The 17,408-nt window shown below is 40.3% G+C and overlaps 2 protein-coding genes across 2 annotated transcripts in view; one reads left to right on the top strand and one right to left on the bottom strand.

Annotated features, from left to right (window-relative positions):
* Nucleotides 1–17,408, top strand: part of cant1a (calcium activated nucleotidase 1a) — an 865,245-nt gene that overhangs the window by 644,347 nt on the left and 203,490 nt on the right. The gene's annotated exons all lie outside the window — the stretch shown is intronic.
* Nucleotides 9,133–17,408, bottom strand: part of rnf213a (ring finger protein 213a) — a 43,409-nt gene continuing 35,133 nt past the window's right edge. The window contains 20 exon segments of the mRNA XM_037688555.1: nucleotides 9,133–9,368; nucleotides 11,351–11,529; nucleotides 11,655–11,744; nucleotides 11,972–12,169; nucleotides 12,249–12,326; nucleotides 12,414–12,615; nucleotides 12,803–12,983; nucleotides 13,057–13,140; nucleotides 13,466–13,598; nucleotides 13,684–13,935; nucleotides 14,025–14,119; nucleotides 14,457–14,631; nucleotides 14,785–14,941; nucleotides 15,751–15,851; nucleotides 15,944–15,978; nucleotides 16,072–16,147; nucleotides 16,225–16,467; nucleotides 16,645–16,755; nucleotides 16,854–16,976; nucleotides 17,073–17,249. Of these exon segments, the coding sequence (XP_037544483.1) occupies nucleotides 9,212–9,368; nucleotides 11,351–11,529; nucleotides 11,655–11,744; nucleotides 11,972–12,169; nucleotides 12,249–12,326; nucleotides 12,414–12,615; nucleotides 12,803–12,983; nucleotides 13,057–13,140; nucleotides 13,466–13,598; nucleotides 13,684–13,935; nucleotides 14,025–14,119; nucleotides 14,457–14,631; nucleotides 14,785–14,941; nucleotides 15,751–15,851; nucleotides 15,944–15,978; nucleotides 16,072–16,147; nucleotides 16,225–16,467; nucleotides 16,645–16,755; nucleotides 16,854–16,976; nucleotides 17,073–17,249 (2,847 nt within the window). The 3' untranslated portion in view covers nucleotides 9,133–9,211.

Consider the following 17,408-nt stretch of genomic DNA (forward strand, 5'->3'; position numbering starts at 1 on the left):
AAGTGTTGAATATCTTCCACTGATGTTATCTTCTCTAGCTTTGCTTCACCTCGGGAGTTAAAGCAGGTAGATGGCATTTACCAAGAAGCTGGACTGATTTATTTAAACTACATGAAGTCAGGTCATTTGGATGGTTTTTCCTTTTTTGCTGAGTCATTTCATCCTTCATCCAAAGGACTTTTACAATCCGAGGTCAAAATGGTTCAAAACAACAAAGTTCATGCTCAATAATCCGGGTACAAATCCAACAATGTTCAGTCAGGACATCTGGACGGTTTCTTTCTCTCTTTTTTTTCTTTTGCTGAGATGTTTCGTCCTTCATCCAAAGGACTTATCCCATCCAAGGAGCCACAAACAAACTGGAGTCCCACAAATACCACACTCACATAATGGAAAAAAAAAGAAACGTTTGCTAGTGATAAGATGGTTTCTAGGGCCCGTCCTCTTTCCCGTCAACTCCTCTGTGACAGTCATGTCAAAATGGTTTAAAACACCAAAGTTCATGCACAATAATCCAAGTACAAATCCAACAATGTTCAGTCAGGTCATCTGGATGGTTTCTTTTGTTTGCTGAGACGTTTCGTCCTTCATCCAAATGACTTCTTCGGGACTGAATAAGTCCTTTGGATGAAGGAAGAAACGTCTCAGCAAAAAAAAAAAAAAAAAACTGTCCAGATGACCTGACTGAACATTGTTGGATTCGTCTACGTCTTTAACAGCTTGCCTTCAATGGATTTTGGCATCAGACTTCAGAATACTCACTTTTTCTACATTAATGCACACGTCACATGAGCTGCCTCTAGACGTCAACAAGTCATAGACCGATGTGCCACAAAGGTAATAGCACTACAGGCTGAGTGAAAATGTTAATATTTCTTTGGCTTGAAAGTTTTTATTTCATTTGCAACATGTATGTCTCTTTCTGTTTGCTAATGCTGCTTTGTTTGGTGCAGATTTGAAATATGGGTGGAAAATTAAGCTTATAGGTATAAAATAAGCCAAAGAAGTATTTTACATACCTGATTTTTTTGGGGGGAGATGCAAGTTTGACCTTTTTATGGGTTTTTGGTCTAAAATAAAGTGTTGAATATCTTCCACTGATGTTATCTTCTCTAGCTTTGCTTCGTCTCGGGGGTTAAAGCAGGTAGATGGCAATTAGTACCAAGAAGCTGGACTGATTTATTTAAACTACATGAAGTCCTTGCATGCGACACCGGTGTGTATTCTACACGGTGTCGCGTTTCACCATAGCAATGAATCACAAGGACAAATATACAGCTGTGTTTCTGAGCTGCAGTGGAGCTCTTAATGGCAACGTTGCTTATTTTGCACCACTGCCGGGGGTTTTGTTTTATTCTACGTTGCACCCCCCCCCCATCGGTAAGGCGTAGTTGTGGGCTCAAGGCCACTCTGCTTTGTCTGTTGCCACTGTACTCAGCTCAAGAATCCCTATCTGTGGAATTATAACTGAGGATAAATATTATCAAGTGCAATCGGAGATGGTGTTGTGTATTTGTGCTGGGGCCAAGACAAGAAACAGTGAAACTGAACACCATCTTTGACCCTGACCACAGGAGGGATTTAGATGGAGACAGGGAACCCATCTCCCTCTTTGGGCTGCTATAGGCATCAGGGACTACTGAGGTGGAAGGTCAAGGTAAGAAGTAACGTCCTCTCCACCACTAAAAAGCATGGATGGCAGCTCATAAAGCTATTGGTTGAAGGAGCCGAGGTTTTTTAACAAATACAGAGGAAGGGGATTACTTTCACTCAATACAGCCCAGTTCCTGGGGGTTATAGCATTCAGCCTTTTCTCCTGGTCTCTCATCACCAGGTGGAGGAAAACAACCCATAATCCAGTTTCTCTAATCTTTCAGAGGATAACTGTCAGCACCTACATACACTGTGAAATGCTTCCCGAGCTTGTTACAACACTGGCACCAGTGGTAATCACTCTAATCCGGTTGTATCCGCAGTAAACAAAACCTCTTGTACAGTCATTATCTATTCACAGCCAAAGGCCGTTACATAACAAACACGTTGGGTAAAAGAGAGGGATTGAAAGGAGACGACGGAAGAAAAAAGAGAGCGGACAGAGACAAAATAATTGTATTATATAACAGTGTTTTGTGCCAGGCAGTCACAGTTTTCGGTTTCCAATGGGAGTTTTCTCAGCCTCGATGTAAAGGCATACTCTGTTATACAATATGTGCAATCCATCATCCTTCAGGAATGAAAACTGTGCAGTCAAGAATACTAACAGTTCATAAAAGAGTAAACACAAAAACTTTTACAATGGCAAGCACGTCAGTCTCATTTTTTAAATAAAGCTATTGCCAATTACTGCTAAATTATTTGGTCCAGTTCCGTTTAAATGTGTTTGCAAAAACCTTCAAACTTTTTAAAATGCCTTCGGCTGCTTCAGCTTTGAAGCTGAGAAACTAGAAAGAGCTCACGGCCTGCAGGAGGATCTGACTGTATGCAGCATCTTTCCAAACAAAAGTCAGTGAAAGCAGCAGGCCTTTCTAACAATGTAAATCAACCTGACACACAATCCTACCCGGACTTTTTTATTGTTATTTAGGAAATTGTTGATGTATTTTTGGCTTTTCAAACACGCTCTCACCTTACCATAACAACCTGATTCAATATATGATATTATTGTTATGGAAGGAAGGGAAGGCTGAGCTGTTGGGATGAAGTAGGTAAAATAAAGATTTCATGGCCTGTTTTCAGTCCATAAGAGGACTGCATGGTTAACAAATACATTTTTAGAAAGAGAAATTATATTTTCTGTGAAAATGAAGAGTGAATGCAAACAACTTTGGTGTAATTTGAGACTGAAACTGAGTTAATTCATCCATCCATTTTCTTTACCTGCTTCTTTGTGCAGAGTCAAGGGGGTATCGGTGCCTATCTTAAGGAGTCATTGTGCAAGAGGCGGGGTACAACCTGGACGGGTTGCAAGTCCATCCCTGGGCCATAGACACAAGCAATACACACAACTAGGGATGCACGATATCATCGGTATGGTATCAGTATCGGCTGATATTAGTGTTAAATTTCAAAATCGGACATCTGTCATTCCATCAAAATAACTCAGATATAAAAGGCACCGTTTTTGTATGACAACCCAGTGACAAAGATGCCTGCAGAGCCAGCACAAAGGGATGACATCACGCACACCTACTTGATCTGGTCACGTTGGAGAGGAAGAAGTCAAAATGTCGGCGGTGTGGAAGTTTTTTTTTCCGTTGGTGAGGATGTTGGATTCCGAAGATTTATGGACTACGTTGAGCCTCACTACATCGTCCCGTCAGATATTTTTCCGACATAACGTTACCAGAGTTACAAGCCATTATTTCCGACGTTATTGAGAAGCTAATAGCCAATAGCACTTGGGTGAGTTTTACCACAGACATTTGGACGTTGTGTTAGCCCCGTTAGCATGATTAGTCGTACGGCACAATGGATAGACAAAAACTTTGAACATAAAAAGGCTGTCCTTTGTGCACAAGAGTGCAGATGATCCCACACTACAGCTATAGGAACCCAGAACAAGCCTCCACAAGTGAGACAGCATCGTAGATCACTAATGCTAACAAATACCATTTAACACTTTTCATTTAATACAAGTTAAAGTGATATGCATAACATAAGGCTGTTACTGTCACTAGATGTCACTAGCTCTTACAGCTGTTACACAATTTTTGTAGCAAATAAATCTAAATAAGAGGGCTATGTTCTGACAAAGGAAAGTATATAAAATATCGTTATCGGCCAAATAAGTTTTAACATATCGGCCAAAAATCCAATATCGTGCATCCCTACACACAACCATTCACACTCGCACCTAATTTAGAATTACCAGCCAACATAAGGTGCTTGTTTTTGGTCTAAATTTATGTATGTAGCTAAAATAGAGCAACATGCAGAAATAGTTTGCAAAATAATACAGAAAAATAAACAGGAAATTGTACCAATACTAAATTAGCAACTGTGTTTAAGAATAATCAACTGAATGAAATGCTGTTTATCAATGATGGTTTTGATCGCACAACATTTTAAATGTAATGCACAAAATGTTCTCTGCCTCCTGGTTGTATAAACCTGCTGGGGAATTGCTCCATGCACTTGGGCACGGAGTTTAAAATTGAATGCTCAAAAAAATGCTGTGCCGCTCATAATCCCATGTGGTATGTTCCCACTTAGCCAGTAATTGTATTTTCTCTTCACATATTTAATAGAACAACATGGCAGCAGTCCTCCTAATTTCTTCCTTCTGCTTGGAGAACAACTCAAGTGTTGAGTGCAAGTAGAAGTGCACACAATTAGCTAATATAATTCACAGATGTGCTCACTGAGGCTTTTCTACCTCTCTGTTCTTCATATTTTTACATTGCACAGCAGGCCACGGGCAACACGAGAGTTTCAACATGGCCTCGTGAGCTCTCACCCCATTGTGACCTACCGGCACATACATTTCATATGACGTAGTAATTAAAATACACTAATTTGATAATAATGCAATAACAGCAGCACCCTGAAGGGCTAATTTAAAGAAAACATTTCCGCAGACCGCCAGTAAGGCATAAAGCCCCATAGAAAATACAGTAGCCTGTTGTTGTGCTTTCCGGGGTCTCCGGGGTGTTTTGAGGTACTGATTTCATAGCAGTCATTAAATTCTTTGTTCCTTTTTGACTGCGAGCGCCTGCCTGGTGTCAAAGCCTGTGGCTGTTACTGGATCCACAAGGTGTAAACCTGATGGATATCTGAGGCTGTTTTGGAAAGGGTTAAGCTTGAATCTCCTCTGCAGCTCAAAGCACCGAAGAGATTCATGACCGAAGTTGGCAGAGTTCCTCAGAGACGTTAATGGATGCAAGAGATTACCTCAGGTGGGATTGCTTTCATAATGCTGAGCAGGATGTAACATTTCTAAGGGTTTAAAATGTGTTATGGGCCGTGCATGTGTTCACGTGTCTATCTGAAACCAAAATATCTTTAATATTCAGGCCTCTCTTGTAAACGAGTCCCCGAGGCTCAACAGGATTAACCTGCATAAATAAAGGTGGAATGAAAACTGGTGTTGATTGCAGCAAGACAATATTCACTATTAACAATTAAAAGAATCATGACCTCTTCTGACACCCTGAAATAACGAGGAGTCAACAAAGATCATCGTTAATGTCACATTTTGAACACGACTACTTACCGATTTCGGACTTTTTTGCTTCAAGGGCATCCTCAGTCGAGAAGAGCGTTTTTGGGAAACGAATGAAGATTTTGGATCTGCGAAACAAAAAATAACGAGTAAAAACGGCGACGAGCCACTTCAGGAAAACAAAACGAACGGAATCTTGTGGACCACTGGACATATATATATATATTTTTTTTATAAAACAAAGAAATCATTGGATGTAACTCTTTAACTGAAATTTGAATGGAAAAAAAATCAAATTAAAGATGGCTGCCACATTTAATTAACACAACCAACACAAAATAAAGAGGTAAAGATAAAGAGCTCAACTCCGAGTCGCTTAGAGTCATTCACAGCATGTGACACTTTGCATAACGTTAATCAAAGTTTGACGTAAAAGGCCACAACTTAGTCATTTCTCTACAATCAGATGATTTTGTCTAAAGCAATGGCAGTTTTGTGACATTATTTACTTTGATGCAACAATTTGCAGCAGGGCAATCAGATGCAGAAAGAATTTGCAATCAAAGGAAACATAAAACCAAGAAATATTTAAACCATCAAATTCCAAATAAATGGGAAAAAACTAAAAAGGGGTCAAATTCCTCATGTTTTTTCCCAGTCAATGTACTTTGCTAAGGGTGGATCCTGTTGAAGCAGTGATTGCATAAACATTTCATGTTATTTTCATGTTTGAAAATAAAAATGTTCATAGAAGTGCAGTTTTAGAAAGGAACATTTTAAATGATTTGACGAAATTGTTCGATATTATCAACATTGCAATGGAAGTTATGGAAGCACTCAGTCATGACACTGAATGCTGTCCGTCCACCTCTGAAAAATGCCCATGGCCTGATCCAAAGTGTGCAGCTAAGAACGTCTGCCAATTTTGTTCTCTAATTCCTGCTCATCAAAAAACAAAGACAAATAAGCAAAGAGCTGGAAAATAATTTGACCTGTTTGTGTTCCTCTCTTTGTACTACAGGCATGTTGGCTTTCAAACTTACAGAAGTGGAAGTGAACTGATTGAACTTGCTCGCTGAAGCTTGTTCTGCAAAATGGGGTTGCGTAAATCATGCCAGTGACCCAGGAGCTATCACGTCACAGCAAGAAGGATGCAGAATTGCCTCCTGGCCTGGGCCTTTCTGTGTAGTCTGGTTCTTCTTTTTCTGCAAGCATGTTTTTATTTCTATGTTTTTAGTACTTTGGTTTCTTCCGACTGACTAAAACATATGCATATCAAGTTCAGTGGTAACTGTGGATATTTCTGCATGAGCTCAGGAACTCATACAAATAATCGTAAACTCGGTGCACTGTGCCATTCACAAAAGCTGGTTAAAGCTCTATCATGCAAGGAGAAGCTATATGTGAACAACATTCAAAACCACTGCCGTTTCCTCTGAGCCAAAACCTGATTTAAACTGGACTGAGACAAAGCGCAAAACTGTTCTGTGGTCGAACAAATCCTAATTTTTAATATGCTTTTGAAAACCATGGACACTCCCTACAAAAGCGAAGACCAACACCCAGCCTGTTATCAGCTCGCAGTTAAAAAAAAAAAACTGCTTCTCTGACAGTATAGGGGTGCATTAGTATCTCTGGCACGGGCAGCATACACTGAAAAGGCACCATGGAAATAGAAAAGCACAGTATATATATATATAAGTTTTAGAACAACATAGGCTCCAATCTAGACGTATTTTTCAAGGCAGGCTTGCATATTACAAGACAATATTACACCACAAACTGCCTCCATTACAACATGGCTTCATAGGAAAAGTCTGGTTGCTGAACTGACCTGCCTGCAGATTAGACCTCTTACCTACTGAAAACCTTTGGCACATCATAAACAAGAAATCCAACAAAGAAGATGGGAGAGTACAGCTGTACATAGCATTTACTAACAGATGAGGTCAGCCAGGATCCCCCATGAACTGTTTGCAGATGACATTGTGATCTGCTGCGAGAACAGATGGAAGAGAACTTGGAGAGGTGGAGGTATGCACTTGAAAGAAGAGGAATAAAAGTCAGCCGTAGTAACAGAGTGTACATGTGTGTGAATGAGGGAGAGGCCGGTGGAACAGTGAGGCTACAAGGAGCACAGGTCACAAAAGTGCAGGACATCAGGTAGTTGGGGTCCACTGTCCAGGAAAATGGCAAATGTGGTAGAGGTGAAAGAGTGTCCAGGCAGGATGGAGTGGATGGAAAAACGGTTCAGGCTTGTTTTTCGACAAAACGATGGCAGCAAAGGTCAAATGAAAGACAATGGTGAAACCAGTTATGTTGTATGGTTTAGGGATAGTGACACTGACAAAAGGGCAGGAGAAAGAACTGGAAGTGGCCAAAATGAAGATGTTGAGGTTCTCCTTAGGTGTGCCAAGGATGGATAAGATTGGAATAAGATCGTCAGAGGTACAGCACAATTTGAACAACTGGGAGATAAAGTTAAGAGACCAGACTGAGATGGTTTGGACATGTCCAGAGGAGGGACAGCAGGTATATTGGTAGAAGGATGTTAGAAATGCAGCTGTCAGGAAAAAGGCAGAGGAAGGCCAAAGAAGAGATATATGGATGTAGTTAAAGAGGACATGGAGGTAGTTGGAGTGAAGACAGAGGATAAGGAGGACAAAGATGGAGGATGAGTCGCTAGAACAACCTGAAGAGGGAAAAGCCAAAAAAAACAACAGAAGTTTCAAATTATTGTATTCCCTTTTATTTAGCTTCTACACAATGTTCCAACCTTTTCAGAACTGGGATTGTAAATAAGTAAACTTTTTTTTTCTTTTAAACGAAAAGGTACAAATCCAGATTGCAGACAGACTCCCAGAGGGTGGTCACTGCCACAGTTTACTTTCACAAGCAAAGGCTTCCATTTGTCATTGTTATGCTAAACACCACTTTGGCCTGGAGGAAATTGAATCAAGGAGCTGTTCAGCAGCATTCTTGTCCTTATCATTTCCATCAGCCTGATCCGAAACACATTGAGCTCCCACCAGCAGAGGGTCAAAAAGTCACAAAATCCTTTAGCGGGCCAACATTTCTCAAGCACGGCCTCATATTTATCTTGTGTTGGATTTAGTACTAGCAAACAATGTATTTTTTTATTCTAATGGAAAGCGCCCAGTCAAGTCACGTTTATTCACATTCAGATATGATATTAAATTGCTTTGCTTATCACGAAACAGGCATAATTTTTTTTTAAATCTGAAGATATGTAACCACAACTTTAAAAATGTCCAAATAAATTCTACATTGAGATATTTGCTAAATAGCTGTTGTAAAAAAAAAGTTGTCATGATCATTTTATCTTGAGCAAATAACAAATCTTTTCCTTAAGATTAAGCAACAAAATCCCCCACACACAAAAAAAAAAATGATCCGGTACTAATTTCAAGTCAGGAAAAACTGAAACAATAAATGAAATATTTCTTCTACTATGATGCTGATATATAATAAAGCAAACTGGGGCTGAGGTGCAATCAAGATGAGGAGAAAGACGCTTCATTTCTGTCCCCAACTGGACAAACAAAAAAAGAAAAAGTGCAAAAAGGAAAAGTAAATACAAACTAAAAATTGGAATGTAAAATCAGCAAATCTGCAATCAGTGCTCAACAATTACCGTACAAAAAGATGACACAGCAGCTTTCGAAAACGGAACAATGATAAAAAATAATCACAACAGCTCAAAGACATTATTCTAATTTTAAGATCTATTCAGTTTATGTCCTGAGATCTACCCCACATACAGTATACCTGAGTGAATATATAGTTTTTTTTAATAACACTGAATAAAAAAGGTTAAGTTCAGGCAAGAAGACTTCAACTATACACAATGTCACATTGTCAGAGATAAACCCCAGGTGTATATTTTGGCACTGAACAGTGCTCTTCAAAAAGGCACATTTTTCATCTTAAATATGTGCAAAGATATGACTTATCAATACTGTCATTTCAGGTTGTAAATGTAAACTCAAGTTACTAAATCAAATCTAAAGATGGCAGCAAAAAATGTTTTCATTGTCTCTGAGCACGCTCCAGTTTAAACATGACGATAAACTTCCAGGCTTCGATGCAATGGGACAGGAAGATCTTCTCTGGGAAGAGCTCCTCCACATCTGGGGGTACGTCCATGCCTTTATGCTCCATGTAAGGCACCAGCGTTTCTTTCAAGCTTTAAGAGAGACAAAACAAAAACGTTGAAACTTTATGCAAATAAAACTAAACGCAGGATTAGTCTGAGAACCGTGTCGTTAGTTCACAAGTAGTATTTCTCTTTGAACTCAATCTAAAATCAACTTAAAGCTATTTGCAAAAGACAGCAGTTTGTATGCGTTATTGACAACCCTGTGCAGTGACAAACTAAACAACGAATTGTAGAAAATGTTGTGCCAACTAAAGTATCTTCTTCAGACCCAGTAACAATGCATGGGATTAATGTTCATCTTGACTGAATCATGTGGAATGCTAAACACATATCTAGGCAAAACGATGAAAATTTGTTTTACTAAATCCCCTTAGTTATAATAATAGAAACCGTAACAAAATATGGTAAAAAATAAAAGGTTAAAGTTTCAGTCTATTCAACTACATCCTGCTGGATTTCTTTTAGATAAGAACATTTCCCTACATTAAAAAAAGGTTACTAGAACCGCCTTCTTCCACCTGCGTGACATCACTAAAATTAGAAACATCTTGTCCAAAAACTGGAGCCAGTAGGAGAGATCATATGTCTCCAGTAGGGGTGCACCGGTTGCAGTTTTCTGGCCGATCACAGATTTCTAAAAAGTCTGACCTGCCGATTCAGATTTTGGCTGATATCGATTATGTTTTATAAGCAACACTGTCAGGTGTTACAAGGTCACAATGCACCATCAGTTTTCCAATATAATTTTGTGAAAAACATGCCCTTGAACAACATCCTAGAAACAATACAAACTTGTTTTAACTGGCCATGAGATAGTGCTCTGAGATATAAATGAAGTAAAAAATCAGTTTCTCATGCAAGTATGGGCCGATTTCCCAAAATTAAGGAAATCGGGGCAGATTTATTGACCCCGATTTATGGGTGCACCCCTAGTCTCCAGTTTTAGCTTCTCTCCATTGGCTCCGTCAATTTCAGACTAGAATTCAAAATATTACTTCTAACCTACAAAGCTCTCAACAACCTAGCTCCATCTTATATTACAGAATTTCTTGTTCCATATTTTCCTAACAGAGCACCTCACTCTCAGACTGCAGGTTTACTTGTGGTTCCTAGAGTTTCCAAAAACAGAATGAGAGGCAGTTTTCAGTTATCAGCCTCCTCTCTTGTGGAACCAACTTCTTTATAAATGAAGCATGAACAACTTTTTGATAAATCCTATAGTTAGGGTTGGCTTGGGTTTTCTGAGCTATCCCTTAGTTATGCTGCTATAGGCTTAGACTGCTGAAGGACAAACTGACGACATTTCCTCACTCTGCTGCCGTCTTTACTTGTTCTACTCTACTCTGTTTGTATTTGTAATTATTTCTATCCTTAATATGTTTTTTTTCTTCCAATAGAAAGTACACCTGGACCTGTCATTCTGTTTTTGTTTCTCCGTCCTGTCCAGTTGAAGCAGATGGCCGCACATCTTGAGCCGGTTCTGCTGGAGGTTTCTTCCTGTTAAAAGGGAGTTTTTCCTTTCCACTGTTGCCAATGTGCTTGTTCAGGATGGGAGACCATGACAAAGTGAAGATTCAGCACAATCTGCTGACTTCTTAGGTAAATAACTTTACTAATTGGCTTTTTTATGTATGTGAATGTTTCTGTTCAGTGCCCCGAGATGAATTCTGTTGTGACTTGGCGCTAAATAAATAAACTGAATTGAAATAGAAATTTTTAATTATCAAACAAAACAAGTGTCATAAATCAGATTATCATGCTTCAGTTAATTTTGTTGTCTTATGTGACAAGTCTGAAACATGCTCGACTAAAATGCAGCAAAATATTTATTGTGTGTAGGCTTCCAATTATAATTTTTCCCATTGTAATTCCTCAGACACAAACATCATTTGAAGCATTCCCTCATTTTTCTCATGCTTAAGGCCTAAACATTTGTGTGAATGAGAGATAAGGAAATAAAAAACAGCAACAACAACAACAACAAAAAATCTCATAAGCTTCCTTTTTACCCCCAGTGAGGCCTGTAAGTATCAGGAGCGTTGGGTTTTTTCAGGACCAACACCAGGAACTCGTGCATCTCCAACAGGAAACTGTCAGCGCTGCTCTTAGAGAAGAAACCAATCAGAAGCCTGTGCTCGTCCTCCCCCAGGGCTTCTTTGTATTTCTCTGAAACTCCCACAAATGGATCCTAACAAACCCAGAAAACAGAATTAGCAAAATAACAAATCACAAATCCATTGCTCTTACCACTATAACAAATAATAAGACACCATTTTCCCTTCTGGATCTGTTTACAGGTGAGTGACGACTTACCTTTTTGAGCCGCAGCATATTTTCTGATTTGAGTGAGGCCAGCAGCTGCCATAGAGCCACACAGTGCTTCAGACAACACATGCTAAAGGCCTGTGGGCGAAACAGGAAACCCGTTATCTCACGCTAGGCACATAAAGCAAACCAAACAATTAAAACTCTGTAAATTATGATTAGACACAATAGTCTTACAGTTAACTGACTAAAAAGTTGCAGTCAGAGGAAACTTTTTGTGCGTCTAAAATGTAACCAGACAGATCGTTTGGCAGGACAGAGAACATGTAGCAGGATCCTGTAACCGGTGCCTCAGATAGGCTGACCTTGACAATATGATGAGCCATCTGGTTTCCCATCTGCAGCACCTCCTCCAGGTAGGTGGACAGCTGCATGTGAGGCTCGCCCCCAGTCATGGCGAGGAAGCCAAGAGCCATCTCCAGTGTGGACAAAGCTTCACACACCTCGCTGTAGGAGTGCAGCTCTCCAGCCACAGAGAAGAGGGTGAGAGTCTGGAGAGGCTCCTGCTCACAGACAAACAACCATTAAAAGAGTTTTATTGTAAGTGAAGTGTGCGAAAATTATTATGAAATCAACCCTTACTTGTTCGACTTTTGCCTTTACATCCTTAAAGATGATCTCATAGTTGCGGTCGTGTCTGTTCACTAGTGTTGGAATGCCCTGCAGGACGTGAAAGAAGGTAAAAGTGTTTTAACTATTTTGCTCAGCGATGCACTGATTGTGCTTTTTTTTTTATTGCGTCCTCACATTGAGGGTGATGAGAGGTTTGCCCAGCAGGAAACGAGACATGATCTGCTGCTGGATCTTGGGCAAATCATACTCATGAAGAGTCTCCTGGCCCCTCTCGATGCTGTACTGGGTATTGGACAGAACCAGGGGCATCATGTCCCGCTCTAGCTCGTAACGGATCACATGCAGATCGGTGAGATCTGCAGGGCTCACTTTATAGCTGTGAAACAAATGCATGTAAAAATAGCTCAAACATGAATCACTGTTGTTTCAAACTTTTTTCCCAGTTTATTTTCCCCATAGTTTTATATTGCTTAAAAACATCCATGATGCATTTGCAGGAGAGGTTTGACGTGAACTTATAGCCAAACCTGTAAATGAGAAAAATGTGACACGAGCGCCCCCACCTGGTCTCCTCTCCAGTGTGCTTGTCCACGCAGTAGATGAGGTCATTGTGCAGAGCAATTAGGTAGCTGACCAGAGCTGTGGAGCACAGGCCTGCACCTTGTCGCTGTGGCAACAGCACCTTGAAGTCACTGCTGAGGTCCAGGTCCTTCTGGCAGAACTCAGCTGGAATCTTAATCTCACCTGAAAAACATTAATTCATGTAAGATCATAAAGTTGCACAGTTCAGAGCAGCAGAACAGGCATTTGTTTTTACCGTTGGTTTCCAGAGACACTCTGAGCTGATTCCAAGTTGTCAGGAAGATTCGGATGTGTTTCGCATACCAGGCTTTAAGTGAGACTTAAAAAGAAACCACAGAGTTATTATTTTTTTTTTTTTAGAGTGATGATGTCTGTTAGAGAAAAGTCCACTGGGTGGACTGACCACAACTTATTTGAACATAGCTGTTATCATCTGTTGCCGTCATGTGTGAAAGAGATTTTATTTCTTTAAGAATACTCAATCCTTGTCCTCGTTCTGGCTAAAACTACTAATTTCCTGGCAGGCAGCTCTACATACTACATGCTGCCAGCTACTTTACAATGCCATTTCTGAAAATAAAAATCCGTGAGTCATACAGTTGAAATAGATTGATGATCGATGAGGGTACATGCTCTTGATATACCTCCTTTGTGACTGTGAAGAAATTCGGCGATGGTGTTGTAAGTCAGCTCAGTGTTGTTCTGAAACTTCTTAACCAGATCCTTCTGGAGTGTGAGAACATCGGGAAGATGTTTCACCAGTCGGAGCTCTGCTTCCTGTTGAAAAAAAGAGGAATAAGGTCAGTACCGAAACTTCTTATGAAACATAATGCAGCTTGCATGTTTGACGCCGTTTTCTTACCTTGTGCAAAAACCTCCACAGAACCGGCATTGTGTCTTTGCCATCATTCTGCTCTACGATGTGGGTGAGGCTCAGCAGGGACACTTTCTCCCTGCAGCTCCACACGGCTGAACAATGAATCAGAGATTTTGGGGGAAGTGAGGCCAAGAGGAGATGAGGTTCACCGAACACGAGCTTCATGATCGGATTGGCAGAGATGCGAGAGTCAGCCCGGATGAACGCGTTCACTTCTCTCAGCTGTCTATCCAGGTGCTGTAGAAACAGAGGATGTGCATAGACCTCTTATGAACAAGTGGAAGAGAAATAGTTAATGAAGACTGCACTCTCGATTCCTAAACTACCTTGAGTTGAGGTGTAATGATGGTATTGCTCATTTCAATCTCCCATCCATTTCTACTGTCTTTGGTGGTGAGCCAATTGTCATATGGAACAGGCCCTGAAAGAGAATCCACAGAAAGTGAGACTAGACTTAATACCAAACTGGGGGGAAAGCACACACAACCTTAGCAAAAAATTCACAATCCAATTCAATATAAACTGCAATTTGGTGTTTTGTATCACCTGGCCACTAGAGGTCACAATTTCTTCTTGTGTTATTTTCACGCAAAATGCAACAAAACCAAAATTGAAGGCATAACGTAAAACTATTATGGGTCAAAATTCTGATGAAGTAACGTGGTGCCTCTTCAATTTTTTTTTTTTTTGCTCAACAACAAATTAATTTTGTATCATTTTAGGGTAGTGAGGCAATAAATTTGTTGCAGGGTACTTACATGTCTGCTGCTGCAGGGGATTCAGTAAGCTGCTGATTAGCAGGTGAACTGTGCTGATTGTGTCATCAGTCCCCTTACCCAGAGACCTGATGAGATGTTCAACATCTTTTCGCACATGAGCAGAAAGAAATGCAACAGGATCTGCAACCGGAGGCTTGATAATTGCAGAGATTAACTAGAAATACAAAAAAAACAGTCATAAATGATTCTGTCTTAACAAGACCATATTAGCAGAACAATATGTAGTACCGGTATGTATAAAAGCTCAAATTGAGAACTTGCTGCTTTAAAAAGATTATGTTGAAATGTTTGATTCTGTCCAAGCCACCTGTATGTTGTTGCAGGCTCCAATCAGCATTGCTAAGTGAGTGAGCATGCGAATGATGGTGAAGGGAACCGGAGAAATGCTCTTTGTGTCCAACATGTCTGGATTGTCTCGACGTCCTGGGTCACCGAGGATGTGGCCTGTCTGAGTGCGGTCACCTCTGTCAAAAAGCAAAAAAATATTTGCATAAGAATTGAAGGGACATTTGCACAAATTCAAGTACAGTAGTCTCTCGCTCTTTCGCGGTTCGACTTTCGTGGACTCGCTCTTTCGTGGTTTTTCAAAGTAAGATTGAACATAAGAAAATAATAAATATACAGGACACATGATTGTCAACTTTAATATTACGTGATTGGGACAGTACGGGATACTGTACAGTAAAAAGTTAACAAAAAACAATAATAATAATTCGGACAGGCCCCACCATTGTGTAGTCTTCTCTCAATAAGCCTACACTGTATCCTCACTCATAAAAACTACATTTCCCAGAAGCCAACAGTGTCCTGCCCAGAAGCACCATTGCCTTCAGCTGAAATACATAGAGGAAAAGTTTTGATCCGATTCGAAAAAGTTCGGTCCTTATTCATAGTGACTTCGGCACCCAGCGGATGCAGAGAGCTGCATGGAACCCACCGGGAACCGGACCAGAATCGGACACCAGTCTGAGAACTGCTCGCGAGGACTTTCAAGCGGGGAGGCGCTGCCAGGAGGTCCAGAGTTCTCTAAGGAGCCCACAGGGACTACCTTGAGCCAGAGAGTCGACCAGAACCGACAGGGTAGGTCTACCAAAACTGACTGAGTCAGACCAGAACCGAACTGTTGTTCTGCAGAGCTGGTGAGTAAAATTTAGTAGCTACATATATGTATGTTGTTAAAATGATGTAGGTTTAAGAGTTAGAACATTGCAGGACTGTGGGAAGAGTTTCTAAAGCCTTACATATTTTCACATTAATTTTGGAAACCACGTACTGGGGTGGAAGAATCTGAGATCCCTGAACTGCTCTGTGATTGTTCCCTCCAATCACAACACCGCAGTCCACACATCGACTTGTTTCCATGGGCTGGCCACACTGGTAAAAAAAAAATTAAAAAAAATAAAAATAGTCCTACAGAATATGGAGAAATAAAAACCTTTATACAAAACAAAATGAACAGAATATACCTCGCCAATAGGGTAGGGGTGACCATTTGGACAACCTGTACAAGGTTTAGAATAAATTAATGTTTTGATTGGTTGAAATTTTTTACAATTTTCATATGCAAGAAGCCAATTCTTGTGTTTTTACTTACTGTACCACTGCAATGGACCCAAAGCTTTTTGGGCCACTGCTACCATGTCTTCAGACATAGAAGGCAAGAACGAAGCCTGCAAAACCAAATAAGCATTAAATTAATTTCAAATAACAAGGGGTAGTTATCGCTGACTGCAGATGTTCTACACACCTGAATGTTAGCAGGTGTCAATGCTATCTGCTGGAGAGGAGCCAAGATTCCCTGGTTTCCACAGAGCAGGACAGCAGCTAAGTGAACAAGTAACTCCACAGCCACACATTGGGCCCCAGAGGCTCCGGGGCGGACAGACAACGACTCCATCCGGTTGGTCACTAGAGCCTGAGCGAAGGCCTTCATCTGCGCACTAGCAAGGACTTTGGATGACTGGATGTAAGTTGTCAGGGCTTCAAGATGCTGTTGGTAAAAAAAAAAAAAACCAAAAAAAACAAAAACATTTTCTTCTAGATTTGACAGTAAAACGGTACAATAACTTTGTAAAATGTTGGTTGACAGAAGCAATTGCAAAGAAATGAACATTTGTTAACTTTGGAAATTTGGGTTAGTTTGTTTGAATAAAACAATTGACCAAACCTCAGGTTTGGGATGGAAGCTCTCATTGGCTTGTCCATAGAGAGTGGTGATTTCTCTGTACAACGATAACAGAAGGTAAACGGTTTTCTGCTGTGGCGGGCATTTACATCCCTATGAAGAAAAACAACAAACAAAAAAATCATGTAAACATGGCTTAAAATCTAATGCCAGGGTGTGATTCTAGCTCATATAATGTGACATAATGTTACCTCACAGATTTCATCCAGTCCTTCCACTTTGCCTTCCAGTACTATCTTTGCAACAGCCTCTCTGATAGTCTTGTAATCTTCCCCACACACAAGATATTGATCTACTGGGGGGGCTTCTTCATTCTGTGTACAGAGAAAAATGAAGCAGGATAGAGCTGAATTCCAAGCAGACAGAAAAATGCATTTTATTAGTCACCAGCACTGAAAATCAAACTGAACCTGTTGTTGAACTTCTTCAGGGAAGAGCCAACGTATTTGATCCCGTTTGAGTAGTTTCTTGACGAACTCCACTCCATGTTGGCTGCTGATCTTACGGATCAAATACACCCGATACCAGTCGTTTCCACTCCTCCTACACAGGTTAACCACACTGTCCAGGAAGGCTGTGGATCTATTCTGACCACCTTCCTGAGACACTGGGTAAAGTTTAATGAAAGAAACAGACATATACTTTGACTAAAATTAACACATTAAATAATAATCCTCTTCAGCTGCTCCGCCTTCACATTGTGAAGGCGGAGCAGCTGAAGAGGATTATTATTTAATGTGTTAATT

This window comes from Nematolebias whitei, chromosome 15 (genome assembly GCF_014905685.2).
Source record: "Nematolebias whitei isolate Nwh7 chromosome 15, NemWhi1, whole genome shotgun sequence".
Lineage (NCBI taxonomy): Eukaryota > Metazoa > Chordata > Actinopteri > Cyprinodontiformes > Rivulidae > Nematolebias > Nematolebias whitei.